The 25583-nt window shown below is 44.9% G+C and overlaps 1 protein-coding gene across 3 annotated transcripts in view; it reads right to left on the reverse strand.

Moving 5' to 3' along the window:
* The window catches only part of UBE2K (ubiquitin conjugating enzyme E2 K), a 66958-nt gene extending 57906 nt beyond the window's left edge, over positions 1-9052 (reverse strand). Inside the window, exon 1 of one of the 3 annotated variants that reach the window (XM_065405777.1) lies at positions 8881-9052. In XM_065405777.1, coding sequence (XP_065261849.1) covers positions 8881-9052 — 172 coding nt within the window. The remainder of the gene's footprint in view (positions 1-8880) is intronic. The other 2 variants (XM_065405778.1, XM_065405779.1) reach the window with 2 other exon arrangements.
* Between the last annotated feature and the right edge of the window lie 16531 nt (positions 9053-25583).

Below are 25583 nucleotides of genomic sequence, written 5' to 3' on the forward strand. Positions count from 1 at the left end.
CACAACATCTTGAACGTCTATACAGAAATACAAGGAGTAAGGGAAATAAACAGGACGAACTGGAAGTATTAGTACATAAGCCAAAATATTACTTAACTGGCATCATGAAGACTGGGTGGGATAAATCTCATGACTAGCATATTGGCATAGAGCAGGGATAGCCAACCTGTAGCTCCGGAGCCACATGCGGCTCTTCAGAAGTTAATATGCAACTTCTTGTATAGGCACCTACTCTGGGGCTGGAGCCACCAGCACCAACTTTCCAATGTGCCAGGGGGTGCTCGCAGCTCAACCCCTGGCTCTGCCATAGGCCCTGCCCCCACTCCACCCCTTCCCCCCCCCCCGGGGCCTGCTGTACTCTCGCTCCTCCCCCCCCCCCGAGCCTCCTGCATGCCACAAACCAGCTGATTGGGAGGTGTGGAGAGGGAGGGGGAGGTGCTGATCGGCAGAGCTGCCAGTGGGTGGGAGGCGCTGGGAGCGGGGTGGAGAGCTGACGGGGGGCTGCTGACATATTACTGTGGCTCTTTGGCAACGTACATTGGTAAATTCTGGCTCCTTCTCAGGCTCAGGTTGGCCAACCCTGGCATAGAGAATTATTCCGTGTTCAGAAAGAACAGGCAGGGGGGAAAAGGAGGTGGTGTTGGGTTATACACCAAGAATACAGACATTTGTTGTGAGATCCAGAAGAAGGTAAGAGGCAGACCAGTTGAAAGTCTCTGGGTGAAGAAGCAATATCCTGGTAGGGGTCTACTACAGACCACCAAATCAGGTGGAGGAAGTGGATGAGGCATTTCTAGAACAAACAACAGAAATATCCAAAACACAAGTCCTAGTAGTAATGGGGAACTTTACCCAGACATCTGTTGGAAAAGTAACATGGCAAAACAAAAGATGTCCAATAAGTCATAGGAATATATTGGGGAAAACTTCTTGTTTCAGAAGTAACCGGGGGTGGGTGGGGGTGGAACAGCCAGTTTAGACTTGATTCCGACTAACAGGGAGGAACTGGTTGCAAATATGAAGGCTGAAGGCAATTTGGATTAAAGTGATCACGAAACGATAAATTTCATGATTCTAAGGGCAGGTCTACATTACCGCTTAAGTCGATATAAAAAGTCACCCCCCTGAGTAACACAAATTACAGCAACCTAGGCGCTGTCCTTACTGGCGCTATGTTGGCAGGAGACTGTCTCCCACTGACATTACCTCATCTCTGTGAGAGGTGGAAGCTATTATGCCGATAGGAGAGAGCTCTCCCGTCGGCATAGAGCATCTTCACCAGGCATGCTACAGCAGCGCAGCTGTGCCAATGTAGTGCTTCTAGTATAGACTAGCCCTAAGAATAAACAATGAGTGAGAGCAGAATAAGGATAATGGACTTCAAAAAAGCAGACTATAACAAACTCAGGGAACTGATAGGTAAGTCCCATGGGAAGAAAACCTAAGGGAAAAAAAGTACAGGAGAGCTGGCAGTTCCTGAAAATGACAATATTAAAGGTGCAACAGAAAACTATCCTGATGCGAAGGGAAGATAGGAAAAATAGTAAGAAGCGAATATGGTTGCATCAGGATCTGAAAATCAAAAAAGAATCCTACAAAAAGAAGAAACAGACAAATTATTGCAGTTGAATATAAAAGAATATCACAAGCATGTAGGGACAAAAACAAAATGAGTTACAACTACCCAGGGACATAAAGGGCAATAAGAAGAGGTTCTGTAAATACATTAGGAGCAAGAGAAAAACTAAATAAAATGTAGGTCCTCTATTTAGCAGAAAGAAGAGCTAACAACAAACAGCAAGAAGGCTGAGGTATATGATGCCTATTTGGCTTCGGTCTTCACTAAAAAGGTTAACGAAGACCAGATACTCAACACAATTAGTATGAACAACAAAAGGGAAAGAATTCAAGCCAAAATAGGGAAAGAACACGTTAAAGAATATTTAGCTGAGTTAGATGTACTTAAGTAGGCAGGACCAAATGAAATTCATCCTACGGTGCTTAATGAATGAGCTGAAACAATGTCTGAACTGTTAGCAATTATCTTTGTTAATTCAGGGAGGACGGAGTGAGGTCCCAGAGGACTAGAGAAGGGCAAGTCTAGTACCTATCTTTAAAGAGGGGAACAAAGAGAACCAGGGGAATTATAGACCAGTCAGCCTAACTTCAATACCTGGAAAGATACTGAATTAATTATTAAACAATCAATTTGGAAACACCTAAAGGATAAACAGTGTAATAAGCAATAGCCAACATGAATTTGTCAAGAAGAAATCATGCCAAACCAACCTAATTTCCTTACTAAATAGGGTTGCTGGCCTAGCGGATAAGGGGAAGCTGTAGATGCGATATATCTTGATTTCAGTAAGACTTTTGACACAGTCTCCACGATGTTCTCATAAGCCAACTAGGGGAAGTGTCGTCTAGATGAAAATAATACGTGGCGGGTGAACAGCTAGTTGAAAGACCATACTCAAAGGGTCATTATCAATGGTATGTTCTCAAACTGGGTCTGAAATTAACAAGATGAAATTCAATAAAGACAACTGAAAAGAACCACAAGAACTGGGAAGAAAAAATTAAATGCAAAACTGCAAAATAGAGAATAACTGGCTAGAAAGTAGGACTACTGAAAAGGATCGGAGGGTTACAGTGGATCACAAATTAAATATGAGCTAACAATGTGATACAGTTACAAAACACTAATATTCTGGGTTGTATTAACAGGGGTGTCATTTGCAAGACACAGGAGATAATTGTCCGACTCTACTCAGTGCTGGTAAGGCCTCAGCTGGAATACTGTGTCCAGTTCTGGGCATGACACTTTAAGAAAGATGTGGCCACACTGGAGTCCAGAGAAGAGCAATTAATATAATAAAAGTTTAGAAAACATGACCTATGAGGAACTGTCAAAAAACTGAGCAAATTTAGTTTTCAGAAAAGATGCCTGGGGGGCACCTGATAACAGTCTTCAAATGTGTTAAAGGCTGTTATAAAGAGAACAGTGATCAAAATTGTTCTCTATGTTCACTGAAGGTAGGACAAGAAGTAATGGGCTTAATCATCGGCAAGGAAGATTTAGGTTAGATATTAGGAAAAACTTTGTAACTATAAGGATAGTTAAGTACTGGGATAGGCTTCCAAGGGATGTTGTAGAATCCCCATCATGGGAGGCTTTAAAGAACAGGTTAGACAGACACCTGTCAGGGGCGGTCTAGGTAATCTGGTCTTGCATCAGCACAGAGGGCTGGACTAGATGACCTCTCTACATCCTTCCAGCCTTACATTTCAATATAACATTTCTATCAATGATGATTGAAAATGTTATGGTAGTCCAAATATGAACAAATATATAAGTAATGCAGTGCTGTCTCTCTGAGCCTGAAGACAATATGAGCCAGTGCTTTGGCAGCTGCTCATAACTTCCCCAGTTAAGTTAACTCCGGTCAGTTTCACAATTGCTATTTAGAAACTGTGGGCAAGATTCATCAGGATGCTATGAGCAGAGGCAAACACTGAAGCTATTCACTGGGCAACAGAACCGTAAAAGCGTAAGGGAGGTATACAGTACTAGAGACCTCACATTCCTTACAGCAGTTACTTTCCCCTTTCCTCTATATCCCCCCACCAAAAAAAACAGAAGCCTCCAAGAAGGAACGGGGCAAAAAAGCTCTCTACCTTTCAGCAACCAGAGTGAGGAAGGTGATGTTTCAAGTTCATCACCTATGGATTGTCTATACTTGAAAGATATTGCAGATTAAGGTAGAATGTGAATTTAAAGCACAATAGCTTTTCTGAAATAGCTACCCATGTGAACATTTATTCCAGAATAACCGTGTCCACATGGGGAGCTATTCCAGTTAGTTTCCTGGTGCAGCCAAGCCCCTACTAACTAGAGGCTGACACGAAACATTGGAACCAGGTAGAAAACCCGGTAACTTCCCAGTTGCTAGGAGGGAGCTGAGCTTCTCGCCAGCTCCTGGACCTTACTGGAAGTCCCATCACACCGTTTCTATCAGCCTGACTTATAGGTAACTAGTAAATGGTTAAAGTTAGATACAGAAACTATATTACCATTGTGCGTTTTCATGTAATAATGAAAAGCCTAAATTGGATTTGCTAGAGGCAGCACTTCTTGTCAATGGTAGACAAGAAATACTATTTATTTTTAGATATATAAGGAATAAACTTGAAAAACTAAGTGAAGTAGTCTCTGTGGCTGATGTGGGGGCAGGGAGACACGGGCAGAGACTGTTTGGGAAAAAAAATCAAGACCTTCTTTTCAAGAGCTAGAGACATCTTTCATCCACTGTACTACCACTACTGGCACTAGGAGAAGCTAGCTCAGGGGTCGGCAACCTTTCAGAAGTGGTGTGCCGAGTCTTCATTTATTCACTCTAATTTAAGGTTTCGCGTGCCAGTAATACATTTTAACGTTTTTAGAAGATCTCTTTCTATAAGTCTATTATATATAACTAAACTATTGTTGTATGTAAAGTAAATAAGGCTTTTAAAATTTTTAAGAAGCTTCATTTAAAATTAAATTAAAATGCAGAGCCCCCCAGACTGGTGGCCAGGACCCGGGCAGTGGGAGTGCCACTGAAAATCAGCTCGCATGCCGCCTTCGGCACCCGTGCCATAGGTTGCCTACCCCTGAGCTAGCTTATTCCTCCATCGAAAGTACTCTCCCTTTACTGGCTCCTCAGCCAGCCTCCATAACTTGTCCAGAGAAAAAGAACCAAGAACGAAAGTAAATCTTGTCATTAAAACAATATGCCAGCTCTTGATAGTGCTAGTAGCTCCTACACTGAGTAAAGGTGCTGTTTCTCTAGAACAGTCTGTAGTTTTTCACCCTCCTCTCCATTTTCATCAGTTCTCATTTCCTGTGTTTGTCTAATTTAGATTGCAAACTCCTCAATGCTGGGACTCTGTCTTACTTCTGTAAAGCATATACATCTATAACACTACATAAAAATATTAGATCAGTGATGGGCAACCTGCAGCCCGACAGGGTAATCTGCTGGCGGGCCGTGAGACAGTTTGTTTACATTTACCGTCCACAGGCACAGCAGTCCGCAGCTTCCAGTGGCTGCGGTTCGCCGTTCCCTGACAACTGGAGCAGTGGGAAGCAGCGGCCAGTCCGTGCCACTTCTCGCAACTCCCATTGTCCGGGAACGGTGAACCGCGGCCACTGGAAGCTGCGAACAGCTGTGCCTGCGGACAATCAATGTAAACAAACTGTCTCACGGCCCACCAGAGGATTACCTTGACGGGCCGCATGTGGCCCATGGGCCGAAGGTTGCCCACCACTGTATTAGATCATAAGAGATTCAATGTGCCTGTTGAACTAAACCTGGTCCTCAAAGTGTCTCTCCAAGTGACCACCTTATTTTTCAACACATACTCCCCACTGAGATTCTTCCTCCTCCACAAGCTAAATCCTTAGAGATGGACAGGAGGGAAGGAGTGATTCAATTACCTGTTGCACTGCTCCAGCAAGACTACACTGAAATTATGTAAGATGCCTATTCTACTCGGCTCCCCATCAAAGCTACCTATCATATATGTCAAGTGGAAGAAAATTGGGCCTGTACCCTTATTTGCTTCTTCATGATGTTTAAAGGCAACCTACAAAAAATTTGCGCAAAATATATTTTTGTGATATTAGAAATTCTGAAAGTCTACCTTGTAAAACTAATGTGATGGAGAAGTAGTGAAATAACATCACAAGAGAATAGACTGAAAGCTGAGCAACTGAGGCCTTTTCTAGATTAAGATTTAAAGTGTGATATTAGTTAACACATGCTAACACATTATAAAGTTATAGTGCAGACAAACTATACTGCCTTTAACAACTACTAAACTGTTCAAGTTAAAAGCTGTGAAAGCAGACGCAATGAGGTTTTAACTTGACCAGTTTAATACATATTAAACGCAGCTTGTGCCTTGTCTATATTAGAATTTTTAATTACATTTGTTAGCACAAAAGCCAACACGTGCTAACATAATACTCTAAATCCTAGTCTGAATAAAGGCAGAGAGAAGACAAGTCTTCCACTGTTTAAAACTCATTTTTGGTCATACCTGTTTAATTCAAATACACTAGGTTAAAAGGATGTCTGCTAAAAATTCAACATCCCACTCCTTTAGTTCAGGTGTGAGAACTCAAAATAAACTAATAGGCAAGAACAAAAAATATTTTTTTTAAAAGCATTCCAGGTCCTCACACAAAATAAGCAAAAGAGAGCACAAAATCAATTTAAAAAAAATCCTTGGCCCATCAACTTTAAGCCAGGAAGTAAAAGCAGGTCCGGGGGGAAGGGGAGGGGGAATTATCTTAAAGATACACCCAAATTAGCATTTCTAGACCAAAAAACAGGGCATTAGATATGAAAAGTATGGCTAGGAAATATACATTTTATATATCTTTCATTCACCTCAGATTGAAAATTGGCCTGTATCTTATTGTAAAGATCTATGAATTGCAGAAGAAATTGAGTATTTGCCACATCCTCTTCTTAAACTGCCTCTGGCTGGCTCCCACTTAGCTAGGCCCAGAATGCATTCTGGGAAGAACATAAATGGAAAACTCTGTATGTTCTCTCTCCAAAATGCAATATGGGAGCAAATGCCATTTGGTGGCATTTATAGGGAAACAGATTGAGTGCCAGTTTTCATGTTCAGCTAAAGCTCAGCACACCACTCCAAGAAGGCTTAAGTGCAGATAAGATCAGCAACTTCTCCTTGATGCAAGACAATTTTATTTTAAAAGTAACACATTTTAGCTATATGATTTGTGACAACCATTTTTTTTTTAAGTCTGAGATTCAGATTGTCAATGCACAACTCACTTTATTTAAAAAAAAAAAAAAAAAAGTTACCTAGCCTCAGCAGTTTCCTCCCTGGACCAGTAATATCTAGTCATCCCTCCATTCTCCTCCTCATATTGAATGTTTTCACACTACAGCTGAAAAAAAAGTTTACTCAGACTTTGAAAAATCAAGCCAAGGTATTCCCAATACAAGTATCCAGAATCCGTTTGCCATTATATTAAACATCCACAATTACATAAATGAACTATGTATTCAGAATACCAGCAGAAAGTGTGTAATGTAAACAGTGATTACTGTATATATGTATTGATAGTTTAACTACTAGTAATAGCTGAATACTGGAAAAGAGGCAATACTCTCTTACATGTTTAATTTAAAAGATGAAGGAATCCTACAAAAGTAAGGGTTGTATCAAAATTCAGTCAACTGGGGGAGTATGTATTGTAATTTTTTAAATCTTCAACGCACTAAATACCTCCAGCACATATATTAATTAACCAGGAATTGAAAACAAAATTGCTCCCTGGTCCCAAGCTTTTTTATAAGAAAAGTCAAAGATTGGACTATGTTTATATCACTGTTGCATATATTAAGGTTTCTCTTTTCTAAATAATGCCAGGGCAAAATTTGGAGTGTTCAGTGAGTGCTTTCTAATACAAAGGCATATGCAATCAACTTTAAGCTGTATTGTTCAGAGAAAGTAAACACTATGGGCTATTCTAATTTCAGCATACGAATACACAGCTGACCACTCAGGATCACTTCTAATTTAGTATTTGGGTTCTGTAATCATTGTGCACTAGAACTCACATTGAAATCAATTTGAGTATCACATTGCACAACAGCTCTAGAAATTAGGCTTTAAGATTTTCTGGAGAATAGTTTATTTTGAGTTGCATAATAACAACATTGTTAGCACACTACATTCAAAAGCACATCAACTACAGCAATACTAAACATGTTTTCTGTAAGGAACACAAATCCTCAGGAAGTTACTAGCATCTTGGTTTTCCGAACATGAATGTGCCTGATCTGTACAGAGTCTAAAACCATCAGTTTTCAGAGTCAAACTGCACATTAATATTTCACAGGCATACAACATGCCTCATCATCCTTCTGAGTATGATAGTGACGACACAGCCATCAAAACCTATCTGGCTGACAGTTACCAATAAAGATCTACAGACACAGTGAAAACAGCTCTGATACAATCACTATCAATCCTATTACACAGTCCCTGGAAATAAACTGAAAGTTCTTTATCACTTCCCTAAAAGAAGTCAGTTTCTTTTCCCAATTACTGTACATCCCTGTTTCAGGGACGATTACATCTGATAAACAGGGCATCAGATAACTGGGATATCAGGGGGTGGGAGGGTTAAAGCCCTGCACACCCGGGTGACATAACCTGGTATAAAAGGAAGCCCCTGGATTAAGGAAATCTAGGAAAATAGGCTTTTACTTGCATTCATTTAAAAAAAACGTATCATTCTCTGCAGTATCAGTCACACGCCGACCAGGGAGCTAAATGAAATGCACCGAGTCATTACCCGCCCCTCCTGTCTCTGCCCCACCGCCTTTCAGACCCCATGGGAAAGCATCTCCCCAGTGCCCCTGCCGCGAAATACAGGGATCACCAGCTGTGTCAGTAGGGAGCCGCCGCCCCCCACCCGCGCGCGGCCCGCCTTGGTATTAGGATCCCCTGAACCTCCCTTTTGGGCCAGACCAACCCCAGGCTGGGTGGGGGAGGGGGCGCTTTACCCGGGGGTTTCCCGGCCTTGCCCAGGCAGCTCGCTCGCTGCCCAGCCGCACTTCCTACCCCTTCCAGGCCGGGCCTCTGGGTCCTTCTCCCCGGCCCCCGCCCCACCAGACTCCCGCTGCCCGCGGCGGGGGAGGATTCCCCGAGTCCCCGCGCTGTTGAGTCCCTCATCCCCGGGAGGCGCCGTTACCCTCCCTCTCTGCCGAGAGGCTGGGACAGACCCTCCCCCAGCCGCGGGAGGAGGAGGGGCAGGCGGGCACACCGCCGGGGAAGGGGGGAGCCTCTGACCTCCTCGCTCTTCAACACCTCCTTGAACTCCCGCTTGATCCTCTGCACCGCGATGTTGGCCATCTCCGCAGCCGGCACCCACTCGCCGCTGCCTCCGAGCCGGGCCCAGCGAGCTCCGCCGCTCCCGCTGGATAATTCCCGGCCCCACCAAAATGGCGCCCGCGCCGAGCATGCGCGCTGCGGCCCCCGGCGCCGCTGCTCAGGCGGGGCCACGGCAGCGTGTGCGGCGGAGATGCAGGGAGCAGAGCGGAGCGGCCCCTGAGCTAGAGCGGGAACTAGCGGGCGGGGGCGCGCTGGGGTCTGCTGGTGGGGGGAAGGGACTGCGAGAGGCTGCCCCCCCCGTCCCTGAGGGGAGGCTAGTCCCCCCTCCCCCGCCGGTCCTGAGGAAACACCAGTCTCCCCGCTCCCTCTGCCGCCTGGTCTCCGGCCCTATCACACGAGGAACCGCTTTCAATGCAGAGCTCGGGGCTCAGCTAGAGCGCGACGTCCCTGCGGTGACACCTCCTCACAATCCACGGGTCAGAGCTAGGGTCGCTGTGTTGTGATGAAGCAGCTGTGTCATCCCTACTTAGGTGTTGTACACAAATCCCTTCAGCCATTTCGGGGGGCCTTTCGCGCTCGCCTGGGAAAGGGGTGGGCTAACATGTGTCCTAGCTTCCCCTCAGAGCCTGGCGTGGACGGGGCGAGGTAGACGCGAGGCTGAGCGGGCTCGAGGCTCGCCGCCCCTTGTTACTGGAGCGCTGGGGAAGAAGGACTCGGGAGGCTACAGCGAGGAATGCTGGGGAAGGACCATTTAACGCCCTGCCCTCCGAACAGAGATTGTGACCCCCAGGGGGCCGCCTTCCAGGGAGAGCTCAGGGGAGATGCCTGACCTGTGGTGGAGGCTCTCTGGAAGAAGTAGGAATGGTGTATGGGCCTTTCCAGGGAAGGGGAGGCCTGTAGGTCCCTCTACAAAAATAACCATGCCCTGAAAACCTGCCTGGCTTGCCTATAGAACCCTGTGAAAGAGGGGCTTTGGGGACTCAGCCCATGATTTTGAGCGGAGCTGGTAACCCCAGAGAAACCTGTATTTTGTTTACTTCTGTTGGTTTTGCTACAAGACTCCAGGAAGACAGAGTAAGGGACGAACATGCCAGTCCAGTCGATGCCTCAGAAGGGGTGGACTGTGTTTTTTGGCCAGAGGGCTAAATTAATATGCTGACAAAGGGGATAGAGCAGGAGCTGATGCAGTGGCTACACCTGATGATAGAAAGGTAGGCCACTGTTATAACAACAAAATATGAGGGTAGGTCTGGAGAACAGCCCACCTAAGATGTGATCTCACTCTTAGGAGTGTTGTTCACATGGGTATTAAAGTCTCCCAAGGAAATGAATGAGTTTCACAGAATAAGTTGGACAGCAACTCTTTTAGTAGTATAGGAAGCCAAGGACAGATATGTCACTTCCTGGATGATGCACAATGTGAATGTTGTACCCTGACAATTAGAGAATGATTCTCTAGTCTCAGTGATGCTACAAGGAATGGTTTCTTTAGAACTGACTCCAAACTCACTCATAACATGGCCGTCATCTGTGTGTGCTTTTATTTTTTTGTTTCCAGCAGCACACACAATGTGTTCAGTACTGCACAAAAACTAAAGGCACAGTCCCTGTTGATGAAAGTGTGGGCAGCAAAATACTTGTTAAATATGGTTTCTTTTTGTGTGCTCTCTTCCTCTGTGATGTGCATGACTGATGCATAGCATAATGGTCTGTTTTCTTCAAGCTGTATTGCACCAAGTGCATTCTTAGATGCATCTGTTTATAGAGTCAGCTCTTTTTTAAGATCAAATACCTTGCTTTTGACACAATAGGAGAATGGTATTTTACAAAACAAGCTTTTAGTTTTTACTTTGCAGGAGGAGGATCTTGCAGTTAAGACACTGGCCTGATAGGAAATCTGGCTTGATTCCTTTCTGTCTCAGACTTCTTGTGTGACTTTGGGCAAGTATCTTCATGACTCAGTTCCCCATCTATAAAATGAGGATAATAATGCTTCTCTACCTCACTAGTGTCTTGTGAAGATAAATTAATGAATGTTTATGAAGTGCTAGGGTACTACCTAGATGAGTGCAATAGAAAAGCCTTTAAATAAACTAAATTAGCATCCCTGTTTTAAATGCATCTGCCTTTTCCCATCAATCCACAGTAGTAAGAAGCTGCATTTTTAATTTTCAGACTTTGCTCTGTAGGGAGCAGAGAAAACATTAACTCCACAAGTTGTCTGAAGTCTTTCTGTTTTTCCCATGAGATTGCCAGTACTTTCTGGGTGCTGGAAATCCAGTAATATCCATAATAATGTAAATGGCAGTGGATTTTGTCTGTTTTGTGTATGGAACTCCCATTTCCATTTGATAATGTACAATTCCCATAGTGTAAACAAACTGATCAAATTAATTCAGATTACTATAGCACCTTTTTATAACAGCCTCCATTTAATTTGCTGCACTCCTTATCCCTATTTTCCTCATCTTCCCCCATCCTTTATTCATTCTCCCTCTCATCTCTACTCCAGACTCACCTGAGTCTCACCATATGCTTTTCCTGTTCCTGCTCTCAGTTCTCCTAAAGGGGAAATAGGAAAGAATAAAGATGCTGAATTTAGTGGCATTCTGAAGGTTTGGTTGTGCTAAGGTTATTGCAAGACGGGAATTTGTAGGATTAAATTATGGCTTTTCTGACTACCTGTTTTTAATGCCTTGTCCCTTCAATTTTCCCATTTTATTCTAGTCAGATTAATGGGAATTTTGCTATTATGACTTCTTAGGGTTAATTTAGAATTATTCAAGTTCTTCCTTGGGTTCAGAACATGAAAAAATGCATTTTTATGACAACTTTCCAGTGTGCAACTTTAGGCCCTGATCCTACAAATGTTTGTGCACAGGCTTAATTTCAAATACATGAGTAGTTTCATTGGAAATAAAGTTAAATACATGAATAAATGTTTGCAGAATTGGGTTATTAAGGACTCAGTTTTCCAGTAGAGTCTGCATGGATGTCCACTCACAAGTCAGTACGTTTAAAGGCCATCTATGTGTATTCCTTTGCAAGCTTAGCCCTTAAAATGTTATTTCCACTTTTCTAATCTCACTAATACAAAGTTGTTGAAAACAGCTTAACATTTCTTCTCTTCCTTCTGACACTTTCGGGGTTAAGTGATAAGTAAAGGCAACCTTCAAAGGATTTATTTTAAAAAATCTGTTTGCCCTTTTTTGCTTCTTTATGATATATAGTGAGGCCTGACATCCCCCCCCCACCCCTTCTTGATTTTTAGCTTGGAAATATCAGAAATGTCAAATCCTTTTTCCCTGGTTTTGTTAGCAGACTTCCTGTAAGAGGGAGGGATGCCGCAGGAGATACATACTGGGACTTCACACACTTTAGTAGAAGGAAGAAGTGTTGACTCTGTAATGAAGACATAGAACAGATCTAGGCTACAAATTTTTGCCAGCATAGCTATGTTGTTCAGGGGTCTGATGAGATGTGACTTGTGACTGACATGGCTATGCTGGTAATGTAAACAGTTATACCTGTAAAACTGTGTTTTTGACAGTATAGCTTATTTCACTTGTGGAGGGGGAAGCTGGAATAAACTATACTGGCAAAAGCACAGCTTGGCAGTATAAGCTGCATCCACACTAAGTGCATTGCTGATGTAAGTATCAGGCACTCCGAATGTAGACCTAGCCATGGTTTGATTTTTATATTGTTAGTCCTTGTGAGCCATCCAGAGATGGAATAGTATTACTGGCCACAGTAGGGCTTTTATACAGCATGGTATGTTCATTTTATATCAAAAGTTATTTAAAATCTTTATTAAAAACAAATGATAAAACACAAAATCCAAGATGGATGCAGAATCCTCAAGCTCTTCTTTATAATCCTTATCCCCCATCCTCTTCCTCTCTTTTTGTTACCCCTCATCTTCTCTTTTTTATATACATTAAGCTCTTTAGGCCAGAGGCTGCCTTCTTATTTGTGTGTAAAACATCTAGCACATTTTTGGGTACTGTAAAAATAGTAATTTACAATAACCATGCAGTCAAGTCTATCAAATGGAGTTCCTCCTATGGCAGCTTCTGTTTCAGATAAATCTTAATCAGGTTGGCAACTTTGTGACTCAAGTGATTCAAAGATCTAGAGTCAATAGAGTATTAGCTTTATCACAAAAATAACTGGTTCTACAAGTCTACCCAGTTTAAGCTGTCATCAGAACTTTCCTGTTGTTCCTCCTATAGGTTGCAATGTCCTGGTTTGTGTACAAGTGTAACACTGCCCTCTACCGGATGGAATATGTCAGATGTGCCTGCTCATGTAAAACAGATCCTTCTATTGACTGAGCTAAAGTATCACTGCTACTACTAAGCCATCCAGTCTGTTTTGTGAGACAATTCAGAGAGAACTACAGGAGTCTTGCAGTCGGAGAAAAATCAAAAGAAAATGGATTATTTGATTTTCACCATATGGAGGTGTACCATACTGTACTACCAGCTACACTTATTCTAAATAGTATCTATTTCCTGTCCTTACTAGCTTGATTATATATTCATACAAATATGGTTAGTGTATAATTGATATGATGAGCCAAATTCACCTGGTGAACTCAATTGACTGAGTCTAGTTACACAAGAGATTAATTTAGCCACTGAGTTTACACCAAATAACAACCTGCAACTTAAACAGCAAATTATAGTAAATTCTTTGCATAAGGATTATTTATAACTCATTTACTAGGATGAATAATAGTAGCACACTGCTACTATTTACATGTTGAGCATAACTGCAAGTTTTTATTAGAAAATGCACTCTCATCTAGATCTTTCATCATTTGGCTACCTCCCTGACTTTAGCTTCTAAATCAATCTGTCACACATGAAAACCAACAATATCAAGCAGCATTATTGTTTTCTTAAAGGTTTATTTTCCTGCCATTCGGGGGGATAGAAAGTGACTCCTACCATTGTAACAGAAATTACGGATACTGACTTCTTTCTACCAACAATATGACCAAAAAAAGACAGCTGCCTTCTTAGGGATCCTTTAAGAAGTCAAAGCAAACTTTAAATATTAATGATACATTTCAGGACCTGAAAGAACTAAAAGTTGTATAGATACTGAAGTAATGATGGGAGAGAAGTGAGGATTTGGCCATTATCACAAAACATAAATTCACCATAATCCATTGGTGCTGTATTACATACCATTTGGAAACATTATTCACCACTGTGAGATAAGTATTTGTACTGGTATAAGTATTTTCTGCATTGCTAGTATTACCATCTAATAATTTTTAAAACTTACATAGTGTGTTACATTTTCAACGCCTTGTGATGTTTAATACGTTAATGTTACAATCTCCCTATGGGATACATAGGTGGTCTCATTTTATCCCCTCCTAGCATCCTTTAGTAGAGTCCAGTAGGATGCATTGGGGGTGTGACTTGAAAGCACTGTGCTCAGACAATCCCTGCTCCTTCTAAAGCATGTGAAGTCACAAAATATATCTCTTGAGACATCCCTTCCTCTCACAATAAGTCCTTAGGGGTGCTCTGTTTTGCTGTCTTGCCCTGTTGTTAATGATGTTGCGTATGTCCTCTTCCCCTGCTGGTACTGCTTCCTCACACCAGAAAAGCTAGCTCAGAGAAGTTAAGAGCCTAGTTTTGCAAGGCATGGAATTGAAGATGCTCAATACCTCACATGATTAGGCCTCAAATGATTTGCCAAATGTCACACACTAAGTCAGCAGCAGAGCCAGGGTTAGAAATAAGGAATATCTGGCTCTTTGCTTTATGATTGTTCCATTACATCACCTTACTTCTCTGTTTAAAAATAACTTTTTGTATTTTCGAATTGCCCTGAAGCGTGCTGTCTGCCTTACAAAGCAAGTAAAGACATGGTCCCTGGTTAACAGGACACAATTAGTTAGGGTAATAAGAGAGGGGAGGGAAGGACAAGGATGAGAATTATAAGATGATATGGCTATTCAGTCAGGCACAGGGGTCATGGATCAGTGTTTACATCGCACTCCCCATCAGTACCTGGCCCAAGCTGGGGCTGCTAATGATCCAACTAGCGGACCAGATTCAGTGATGAATCCTAGTCACATGCCACCTGAGGCACATTGCACATCCGCTAAGAAGAAGAAATCAGGCAAATACACATCTTAACGGTTCTGTTGTTGGTTTTTGTTTACCTTTCCTGCCCCTCATCCATCATAAGCAAAATGGCAGAAGTGATTTTTTTAGGAGGGATTGAAATGAAATTAGGGAGGTAGGGTGATCAGATGTCCTGATTTTATAGGGACAGTCCTGATATTTGGGGCTTTTTCTTATATAGTCACCAATTGCCCCCTACCAGATTTTTCACACTTGCTATCTGGTCACCCTAGAGGGAGGTGACTTAGCCAACAGGTTTGGAGGGCAGTATTTGGGCATAAGGGACAGCCTGAAAGAAGACACAAAGACATTTGTAAGAGAAAGGATATCAAGGCTGAAATCAATTAGTGTGGGAGTGATGTGCAAAGGACCCACAAATCATAAATGTAGGTAGGGGTTGTGCCATATCATCCTTGAAGACTAGAAGTTAGAATTTAATGTGCAGTGTAGTGGGTAGCCCGTGATGTCTCTCACTGAGGAGAGTGACACAATGGAAAAGACAGATGGTTTGGCAGCAGTATTTTGGATGATCTGGTTGGGGTTGAAGTTAGGGTGCATTACAGAGTGCTGTAGAGTAAGAATGTGGATGTGGGACTGGAATAGCAAATGATGCTATAGTTCAGAATTGAAGAGCATTGGTAGATCTGCCTGGGAATCCAGAGAAAAGAATCTGTTTTCAGACAATAGATGCAATCACAACATAGTCACATTCACACAACACTGGAACTAGATCCCTGGTCCATCAGCAGCTAAATCAGATTTCTCTTCCTTAAACTTAAAGGAGAGCCATAAGTATATATTAACAGATGTAAGACACTGTGTATGCAACAGCAAAGAACTTCCCCCAGCAAAGAGTTTATAATTTAAAGGCATAAATAAGTACAATACAAATAGTAATGAACAGGCTGAGGGAACTGGGATTGTTTAGTCTCCAGAAGAGAAGAATGAGGGGGGATTTGATAGCACCCTTCAATTACCTGAAGAGGGGTTCCAAAGAGGATGGAACTCGGCTGTTCTCAATGGTGGCAGATGACAGAACAAGGAGCAATGGTCTCAAGTTGCAGTGGGGGAGGTCTAGGTTGGATATTAGGAAACACTATTTCACTAGGAGGGTGGTGAAGCACTGGAATGCGTTACCTAGGGAGGTGGTGGAGTCTCCTTCCTTGGAGGTTTTTAAGGCCCGGCTTGACAAAGCCCTGGCTGGGATGATTTAGTTGGGAATTGGTCCTGCTTTGAGCAGGGGGTTGGACTAGATGACTTCCTGAGGTCCCTTCCAACCCTGATATTCTATGATTCTATGAATGTGCAGGTAGACTTCACAGAATATGTGGGATTCTCAAGTGAATTGAAGGAAAAGCCAGTGTATTCCAGGGGATCGAACATCATCCAGTGTTGTGAAACCCTCTATGGGATTCTATATCCTGTAATGCACAAAGATCTGAATTAAAGATGTTGCCACAGTCCTAACTTAGAATTTTCCTTAAAAAATACTTTAAAAAATCTAGAAATGTACTCGTTTTGTTCAGTCTACTAATCTTTTAATGTTTTAAATTTCAGAAGCACTTCCCACTCTTAATTTAATTTTAAATTACAGCTGGCATTTCTGAGCCTGTTTCTAGTGGCAGCCATCTTGCTAAAAGGGCAATATAATCTGTGATGGTAGGAATCAATCTTCATCTGGTGTAAATCTTTTGTAATATCAAGTAAATCTTTTAGGTCTGCAATGTAAATTTACAAAAAAGTGGGAAAATGTATGTTGTTTTTTATAAATTAGTAAAGTCTTGGATCTTGTTGCTTGCATTAAGATTGGCTCATCCCGAAAGTGACATGGAGGAATCTAAAAAAAGTTGTTGGGAACACTGATTACATTTATGTATGTTAATAGTAGCCTAGAACATCTGTATTTTGGAAAATGGGACAGTCCTGTATAAAAACTCTCCATTGATCTTATTGTGTTGGCTAAACAGAGTAGTAATATAGGGCCAAATCATGAATTCTTTCTCAGGCAAAACTCTTGTTGAAATTAATGGGAGTTTTGTCTCAAAACAAACTAAAAACCTAGACAAGAATTCAGAATTTGACTACAGGGTTATTGGTTTTTGTTGTGGGTTTTGTTCTAACACTATATTAAGAATACATTTAGAATTTTGTGCGTATGTATCTGTCACATACATCTTCTAGTGCAGGGGTGGGCAAACTTTTTGGCCTGTGGGCCACATCTGGATGGGGAAATTGCATGCAGAGCCATGAATGTAGGACTGGGGCAGGGGATTGGGGTGTGGGAGGGAGGGGGTGTGGGAAGGGTGTGGGAAGGGGTGCGGTGTGCAGGAAGGGGCTCAGGGCAAGGGGTTGGGACAGAAGAGGGGTGCGGGGTGTATGAGGGGGCTCAGGGAAGGGGGTTGGGGTGCAGAAGGGGGTGCACAGTGCAGGAGGGGGCTCAGGGCAGTGGTGCAGAGAGGGGTGTGGAGTGCAGGAGGGGGCTCAGGGTTGGGGTGCAGCAGGGGGTTGGGGTGCAGGAGTTCGGGGTGCAGGCTCCGGCCCAGCGCTGCTTACCTGGAGCAGCTCCGGGGTGGCAGTGGTGTGCACCGGGACCAGGGCAGGCTCCTTGCCTGCCTGTCTGCCCTGGCCCCGGCCCCAGCCCTGCGCCGCTCCAGGAAGCAGATGGCAAACGAGGCCCCTGGGGGAGGGAGGGCAGCGCGCGGCCAATGGGAGCTTCGGGGGAGGTACCCACAGGCAAGGGCAGCATGCGGAGCCCTCTGCTTCCCCTCCCCCAGGGGCCACAGGGACGTGGTGCCAGCCGCTTCTGGGAGCGGTGCAGGGCCCGCGGTGCCATGGGGGTGGCAATCCCACGGGACAGATCCAAAGCCCTGAGGGGCCAGATCCGGCCCGCAGGCCATAGTTTGCCCACCCCTGTTCTAGTGGCTGCTACTTGTGGCTGCAAACACAGTAAATAGCTTTACAGAAGAAATAGTGATATGTTGCAGTGTATTTTGTTTAAAGATTTTGAATGGTGCTTGGCACTGGGGCAACTTAAAACAACTGTTATTTTGTATCTGCAGTCAGAATTCACCCTTCAGAGCCTGAATTTTAGTGGAATTGAGTTCTATAGCTAAGAGCCAAATAACACAAAAAACATACAATCCACGAATCCTTTTGCAAGCTGAAAAACAGGGAATGTCCTGGTGAGTAAGAAAGCAGAACATCTTATACAAAGTGGGAGTTATGCCAAATAAGCCTTACACAGCAAGTACAAAAATATTAAAATGAACCCTTTACTAGATACAGAAGAAATTCTTTTAGCATAAAGATAGGACAGGCAGACTTAATCCATATAGCCAATATGACTTTTGAACCTTGTACGAATAGAAAAGAATTAACTGGAAAACCTACAGACAAAAATTACAATAGTTAGTTCTTGATGTGACAAAAGCATTGATTAAAATGTCAACCACCTTGTGGCCAGATATTTTCTGTCAAGTATTAGCAGTGTTGAAAGAGGAACTAGACTATGAGTTGTTTCAACTTCTCTGACCTTTGAAGGTAATATTACCCTCTGCATTAAAACTGTCTATTTCAAACAAAGCTCTTTTCAAATATAGTTTACTTATTTTTAGCCCATGTCTCTGACCACTTTCTTCCTGAGTCCTTTGGTTTATCACTGATTCAGTTCAAATATCTTATCCACATGTTCTCATGGTATCCCTTGTACATCCTGAAGACTTCTAACATATCCCCTCTTAAACACCTTTTCTCCAGTTAGAACAATCCTTGTTCTTATAGCATTGTTGCATAGGTTATCCTCCTAATCTCAGGATCCTGAAAGAGGCATCAGAGGAGATTACTAATCCAATAACAGGTTTTTAACAGTTACTTGAAGAGAGGGGAGATACCATGAAAGAATTGGAGATAAGCAAAAGAAAACATAATCCTAATCTTTGAGGAGAGACAATAGGGAGGAGCAAGTAACTGTCTCATCAGTGGCAGGCCAAATTGTAGGCATTAATTAGGGATGAGATCACAAATAGGATTTATATATTTCCATTTAAAACAATATTGCAAGTCTGGTGTTAAGATCAAGTCCTATCATTATTACTCCTGGGAGAATTCTGTGCCAAAAAATTTAAATTCTGCATACAATATTTTAAAATTTTGCTTTTTTTTTTTTGTCAAAACAATGCAATATAATCCAGCTAGTTTCAATTATTTTGGTAATTTATTTAAACTACAATACAATGGATGGAGAATGAGAGTGGGGAGCATTGGAGGAAATCATCAACCCCCCTCTGTCTAATAGTAATGTAGCTAGTATTGACCCTTTACTTCTAATTATTAGTCAACAAATAATATGCAGCTGTATGCTCAGTGTTACATCATAGGCAACTGAAGAGCAAGTGATGGCTGGGGACTCAAACTCACAATTTATACTGGCTACTGACCATCTCCCAAAAGGTCAGTAGTAAACCATTCATGGAGCATATTTTGTTAGGAAATTTTTTCAGTACAAAAATTTAGACCAATTCTAATCACTAAAGCACCATAAGCATTTATAAGGCCTTACTGTCCTGTACAATAAGGCTCCTTTCCACCACTCTGGCAATGTAAAGGAGCCTTAAAATGTTTATACCTGTTTTATACTCCTGGGGGAATTCACAAAGAACAATGGGAACAATTCACTAAGCAGGCAGGCTGCTACATTCTCCTCTGTCAGAGGGAACAGAACCTGCCCTATGCCTACATCTTCAGAAATACACCAACGCCCTGCCCCTCCACGCCGAGCGTGCTGCAATAGTGAGCGAGAGGGACAGTGTCTCTCTCTCTCACACACACACACGTGACTACCCAGCCCCTCCCTCCAGGCGGTGATTTACATCTCTGCCGGTTGCTCTGGGTGCCTAAACCGACCCGTCTGCCTGCTGCTGTCATTTTTCTGCAGGTAAGCAAAGAAATCTGTGGCCACCATGAATTCTGCGCACGCACAGTGATGCAAAATTCCCCCAGGAGTACATTATGTAAGTGGGGGAATGGTCCCACTATTCGGGGGAACTTTCCTGGCTTATACACTACCCTGGTGAAACTGGCTAGTGAAAGGATCTGAGTCCTTGCTCCCACTCCCTTTACCCAGATGCCTGCCTGACCTTGAGGAGTTACCTTCCACTCTCTTGTGGTCACTTAGGACAGGGGCTAGTGTGTCCCCACTCTGGGGTACTCTCTCCGCTCTGGAAGCTTCACTGACACACTGATCATTGCATATGGTTCAAGCAAATACAATTTATTAAACAGCAATCCATTTTAAAAATAAGGGAAAAAATGGGAAAGGTTAAATGAAAATACATAACCCTGCTCTGTGGCATGGGGATATCATAAACAGCAGTTTCTGGACTATAAGGGAAGTTCATAGTCTGTCCCTCACATGGCCCAGGCCTCCTTTTCGGGCCCTGACTGTGCTGCAGGAATGCCACGGATTGGACACTTGCTCAGGCTCTGGGCACATGTCCTCAGGCTCTAGGTGGCAGGACCCCTCCCAGTGTCGGCCCCCCTGTCGGGGTTATGATCCCTGCCCCCCAAGTCTGGCCTGCCAGGCCTTTTCGCTGGGAGCATCTCCCTGCATTGGGCCCTCTGCCCAGGGTTCCCCTCGCTCTTCCCAGCTGCTCACTGCTCCGGCTCCAGCACTGCTGCTGGTGCTCTGCCTCCACCTCCTGGGCTGCTCCTCTGGCCAGCGCAGCTCTGCTCCCCAGTTCAGCTCAGGCTCCTGCTCTCTCCTTAGCTTGGCCCTGTTATGGCCCAGGCAGTTCCAACTCACACGGAGAATGGAACTCCTGGAGTTCTGACTTCCTCATTAACCTGCCGGCCGTGTCAATCAGGCTGACCTGGAGCTTTGACCTCGCCCCATTGTCCTTGAGGGCTGTCAGGGTCCTGGTTTCCCATCAACCCTTCCCCTTTTTTTTTTGGTACTGGGAGCTAGCCAAGCAAAACCCCCCACTAAGTTTTAATAAGGGGCCAACAGTCCCCTTACAAATAAATATTAGATCTATCTATAATGCTGTGATAGCTGAGCTCCTGATCAAGACTGAAAAAGTCTGACATTTTTAAAATTTTCAAGTTTCTTGTAATTGTCATGCAAATAAATTTTAAGATTTCAGTTACAGATGGCTATATAATTACAATACTCTTTTCTAACATTATTCAATATTTTCTGTTGAAATAGGAAAATTCTCACTGAGCAAAAACAAATACTATGATCATACTGCAAAGCCAACAATAACTGAACTTCTGATGTTTTGTTTACTCATTTATATATGCATAATGCCTGTTGTATTCATTTAGATATAATATATGTGCCAATAGTGTTAACACAACCCATCACTGTCCAACATTAAACAGTGTTAAATAAGATCCCGGGTTTGTTATACAGAGACCTCAGCCTGCTCAGTACCATGGTGCAAACACCATTAAAAATCCATGTAACGTTTATTAAAAGATACAGACGCTCCCCGACTTACGCAAGCGTTCCGTTCCGGAATGCCTTGTGTAAGTCAAATTTTGCGTAAGTCGGGAAGGTATACCTGACAATTACGCAAAAAAAAAAAAAAAAAAGCTTACGGAACTTTTCCCGTAAGTGCGGATTTGCATAAGTTTGTGTAACCCAGGGAGCGTCTGTACAGAAAACGAAACAGTTAAAGCATTTATAATCTAAAATATTAAGTAAGGCTTTCATTTTAACAACGTTCCTTGTTCCCTTTTCCTTTAGCTGAAGAGAGCTTTTTAAGAAGGAAAAAAAAAAAACATTTTTGACAATCTTTTAGATGGCACTAAAGGGAGTAACTGTCCTTTTGGGTGAAAGAAAGGACATTCTTTGATATGGGCTAGAGCTGCTGCTGCTGCTGTTGTTAAAGTCCAATCCTGTTTCATCCCAGATGGTGTTTGGGATTCAGCTGGAGCACCTGTAGAGGTGGTGAAGTCATCTGGGTCCCTCTCAGGCCCACTCTGGTCAGGACATCTCTCAGGATGATGAAGGCCCTGGTTCTCAGGAGACAGTAGGGTGGCAGCCGCAGCCATGATGGTGAAGTTTGCTCCAATAGCCAATTTTTCTCCTCAAAATCTTTTTCTTTAAGGACCCTGTTACAGGGCTCAACATCCACCACTAGATTGGTGCCTCCTCCTGGTACTCTGAGGATTAGCTCAAGGCCGATACCTCCTCCCCTCCAATCCACAGTTTTCACGCTGTCACTCTGTCTCCGCTGTTCTCCTGAAGCCTCTCTTGCAGCCTCAAGAACCACAGTGTCCTCTTCGTGACTCAGCCCTCCGACCATGTCACTATCTGTGTTCCCCTATTCCTGAGGAGTTTAGCTATTCAGTAGTCCTATGCAGTCCTCTTACTCACTACTTCAGTGCCTCTCGCCTGGTGGCTGGTAGGGAAACCCAGGCCTGCCCTCATCTTCTGGTTCTAGCCCAGAGACCCTCAGCTCAGCAGTCTGGGACTTCTCTCTCTGGCCTCACTACTCTATCCCTGAGTTTCTTCCTACTGCTAGGTCCCTTTTTCTTCCTGGGCCTACCAATTCTCCAAAGTCTCATCCCTCTTTTAGGGTTGCCAGGTGTCCGTTTTTTGACTGGAGTGCACAGCACAGCTGACCGGGCCACTAAAAGTCTGGCTAGTGCAGAGCTAGCAGGTTCTGTGCCCGGCTCTGCGCGGCTCCCGGGAAGCAGCTGGCATGTCCCTCTGGCTGCTAGGTTTAGGAGCGGCCAGGGGAGTTCTGTGCGCTGCCCCTGCCTACAGGCACCGCTCCAAGTACCGACTCTGCAGCTCCTATTGGCCGGGAACAATGGCCAATGGGAGCTGCGGGGGCAGCGCCTGTGGGCAGGAGGGAGCCCCCTAGCTGCCCCTCTGCCTAGGAGCCACAGGGACATGTCGCCACTTCCTGGGACCTGTGCGGCCTTCCTCCATCCCCGAGAAATGCCGGGGCCTCCTAAGGTCAGCGCCACCCGGAGCCTGCACCCCAAACCCCCTCCCACACCCTAACCCCCTGCCCCAGCTCGGAACCCTCTCTCGCACCCAAACTTCCTCCCAGAGCCTGCACCCCAACCCCCAGACCTGAGCCCTCTCCCCTTCGCCAAAACCCTCAGCCGCAGCCCGGAGACCCCTCCTGCACTCCAGACCTCTCGTCCCCAGCCCTACCCCAAAGCCTGCACCCCCCCAGCCAGAGCCCTCACCCCCTCTGCATCCCACCCCCTGCCCCAGCCCAGTGCTCCCTCCCACACTCAAAACCCCTCGGCCTCAACTCGGAGACCCCTCCTATTCCCCAAACTCCTAATCCCCAGCCCCATCCCAAACTCCACCCCTCCAGCTGGAGCCCTCACCCCACCCCACCCCCGCATCCCAACCCCCTGCCGGTGCTGCCTCCCACACCCCAACCCCCTGCCCCATCCCTGAGCATCCCTCCCATATTCCAAACCCCTCGGCCACAACCCAGAGACCCCTCCTGCTCCCTAAACCCCAGCCCCACCCCAAAGCCCACATCCCCAGCCGGAGCCCTCACCACCCCCACATCACAACCTCCTGCCCCAGCCCAGTGAAAATGAGCAAGGGTGGGGGAGAGCAAGTGATGGAAGGAGGGAGTGAGCAGGCTAGGGGGTGGGGCCTCGGAGAAGGGCAGGACCTCAGGGAAGGGGTAGGGCAGAGCAAAGTGTTCCATTTTCTTCTATTAGAAAGTTGGCAACCCTGCCCTCTTCCCAGGGAGTGACTGCAATTTCCACTCACTCCCCCGTCTCCTGGGAGTGTCTGCCTTTTCCCAGCAGCCCCTTCTCTTTCAACTCCTGGGCTTTATAGGCCCCGCCTATTCCTGTCTAGCTGAGCCTCCTTAATCAGCTACCTAATGGGTTAATTAGTTCATCTGGCCTGCATTCAAACCTGCAGGGTGAGTGTGGGGTAGTCACCCCATCACAGACCCACGAAGGGAATGGTGGGTGGAATAGTCCATCCCCTCATTATTTTGTCTGCCAATTAGGCCTAGCTTCTGACACACCAATTTTGGTTTGCTAATTTCTGATTCCACATTTTTCTTGTTTACCAAGCATGAACTTAACACAGTCTTTGAGTTTTATCAGTAGGCCTTTTTGTTTGGACTAATTCAGTTTTTGTGTCTCCCTTTCGTACCCTTTTCCATCAACATTTGTTGTTATAGGTTATTGTGACATCTTATGAATAAGGCTGCAAGTCTTTCACAGAGGTCACAGATTCCGGGACCTCCGTGACTTCTGCAGTGGCTGGTGCGGCTGACCCCAGGGCCACCGGAGCTCGGACAGCCCCAGGCAGCTGGTCCCAGGCGCTGCCCTGGAGCAGCAGCCAAGGAGCAGAAATGGTGGGGCCCTGGGCTGCCCCCTGCCTGGAGCAGCAGCAGTGGTGGGGCACCACCCCCTGCTCAGAGCAGCAGTGGTGGCAGGGTCCCAGGCCATCCCCCCCCCACACCCAGAGCAGCAGTGGCGGTGGGGTGCGGCCCCCTGCCCAGAACAGCATCAGCTGCGGGGCTCCAGGTTGCCCAGTCTGGAGCAGCAGCAGCAGCAACGGGACCCTGGGCCGCCCACCCCCCAGCAGCAGGATCGGCAGGGCCCCAGAGCATCCCCCCAGCAGTGGAGGGGCTCCACAGTGGCCCCCCCCGAGCAGCATCTGCAGGAGTGCCCCCCCCAGATTTAGTTTGGGGTGTTTTTAGTAAAAGTCATGGACAGGTCACAGGCAGTGTCTCTTTGTTTATTGACTGTGACCTGTCCATGATTTTTACTAAAAATACCCGTGACTAAATCATAGCTTTTTACTGTGAACTTGTAAATTATGGTAAATTTGTAGGCCCATTTATTGCAACAGGACCATTATACTTACTGGATAGCTTATATTTTTGAGTTTATTTACTTCAGCTTGGTATCAGTGTCACTGTGGTGGGAAGGGAAGGTCTGTTGTATGCAGTACACAATGTTAGTTACTCCTGGGGGAATTTTGCGCCACTGCGTGTGTGCATAATTAATGAGCCGTGCATACTTTTAATTTTTTGCGCAGAAAAAAGCTTCTGCTGAAAAGTTGCTGCAATGCCACCTTTTGCCCACCAAAGGGCACTGTGGCTCTAGAACACAGCAGCAGCTCCCAGCAGAAAATCTCTTCTGTAGTTCCTCCTTTTTCCCACCAGAGGGTGCTGTGGCAATAGAACACAGCAGCTGCTCTCAGCCAGCTAGGGAAGAGAAAAAGCCTGCAGAGCCTTCTCCACAGTGCCTGTCAGGCCACGTCAGGAGACAAGAACTATGGGGAGACAGACAGTGTGGGGTGCTGGGGGTTCAGACAGAGGGGGTGCAGGGCCACATGGGGAAGGGGGAGTGGTGTCTGAGTGGGGATGGAGGGACACTTGTGCCTGACTGAATGGGAGAGGCTAGGGGTCAGCCAGGGTCTGCATGGGGGAAGCTCCCTAACAGTCCCTTCCCCCCCGCCCAAAGAAAACAACAACAACCTGTTCCATACTTTTCCCACCC

This window comes from Emys orbicularis, chromosome 5 (genome assembly GCF_028017835.1).
Source record: "Emys orbicularis isolate rEmyOrb1 chromosome 5, rEmyOrb1.hap1, whole genome shotgun sequence".
Classification (NCBI taxonomy): domain Eukaryota; kingdom Metazoa; phylum Chordata; order Testudines; family Emydidae; genus Emys; species Emys orbicularis.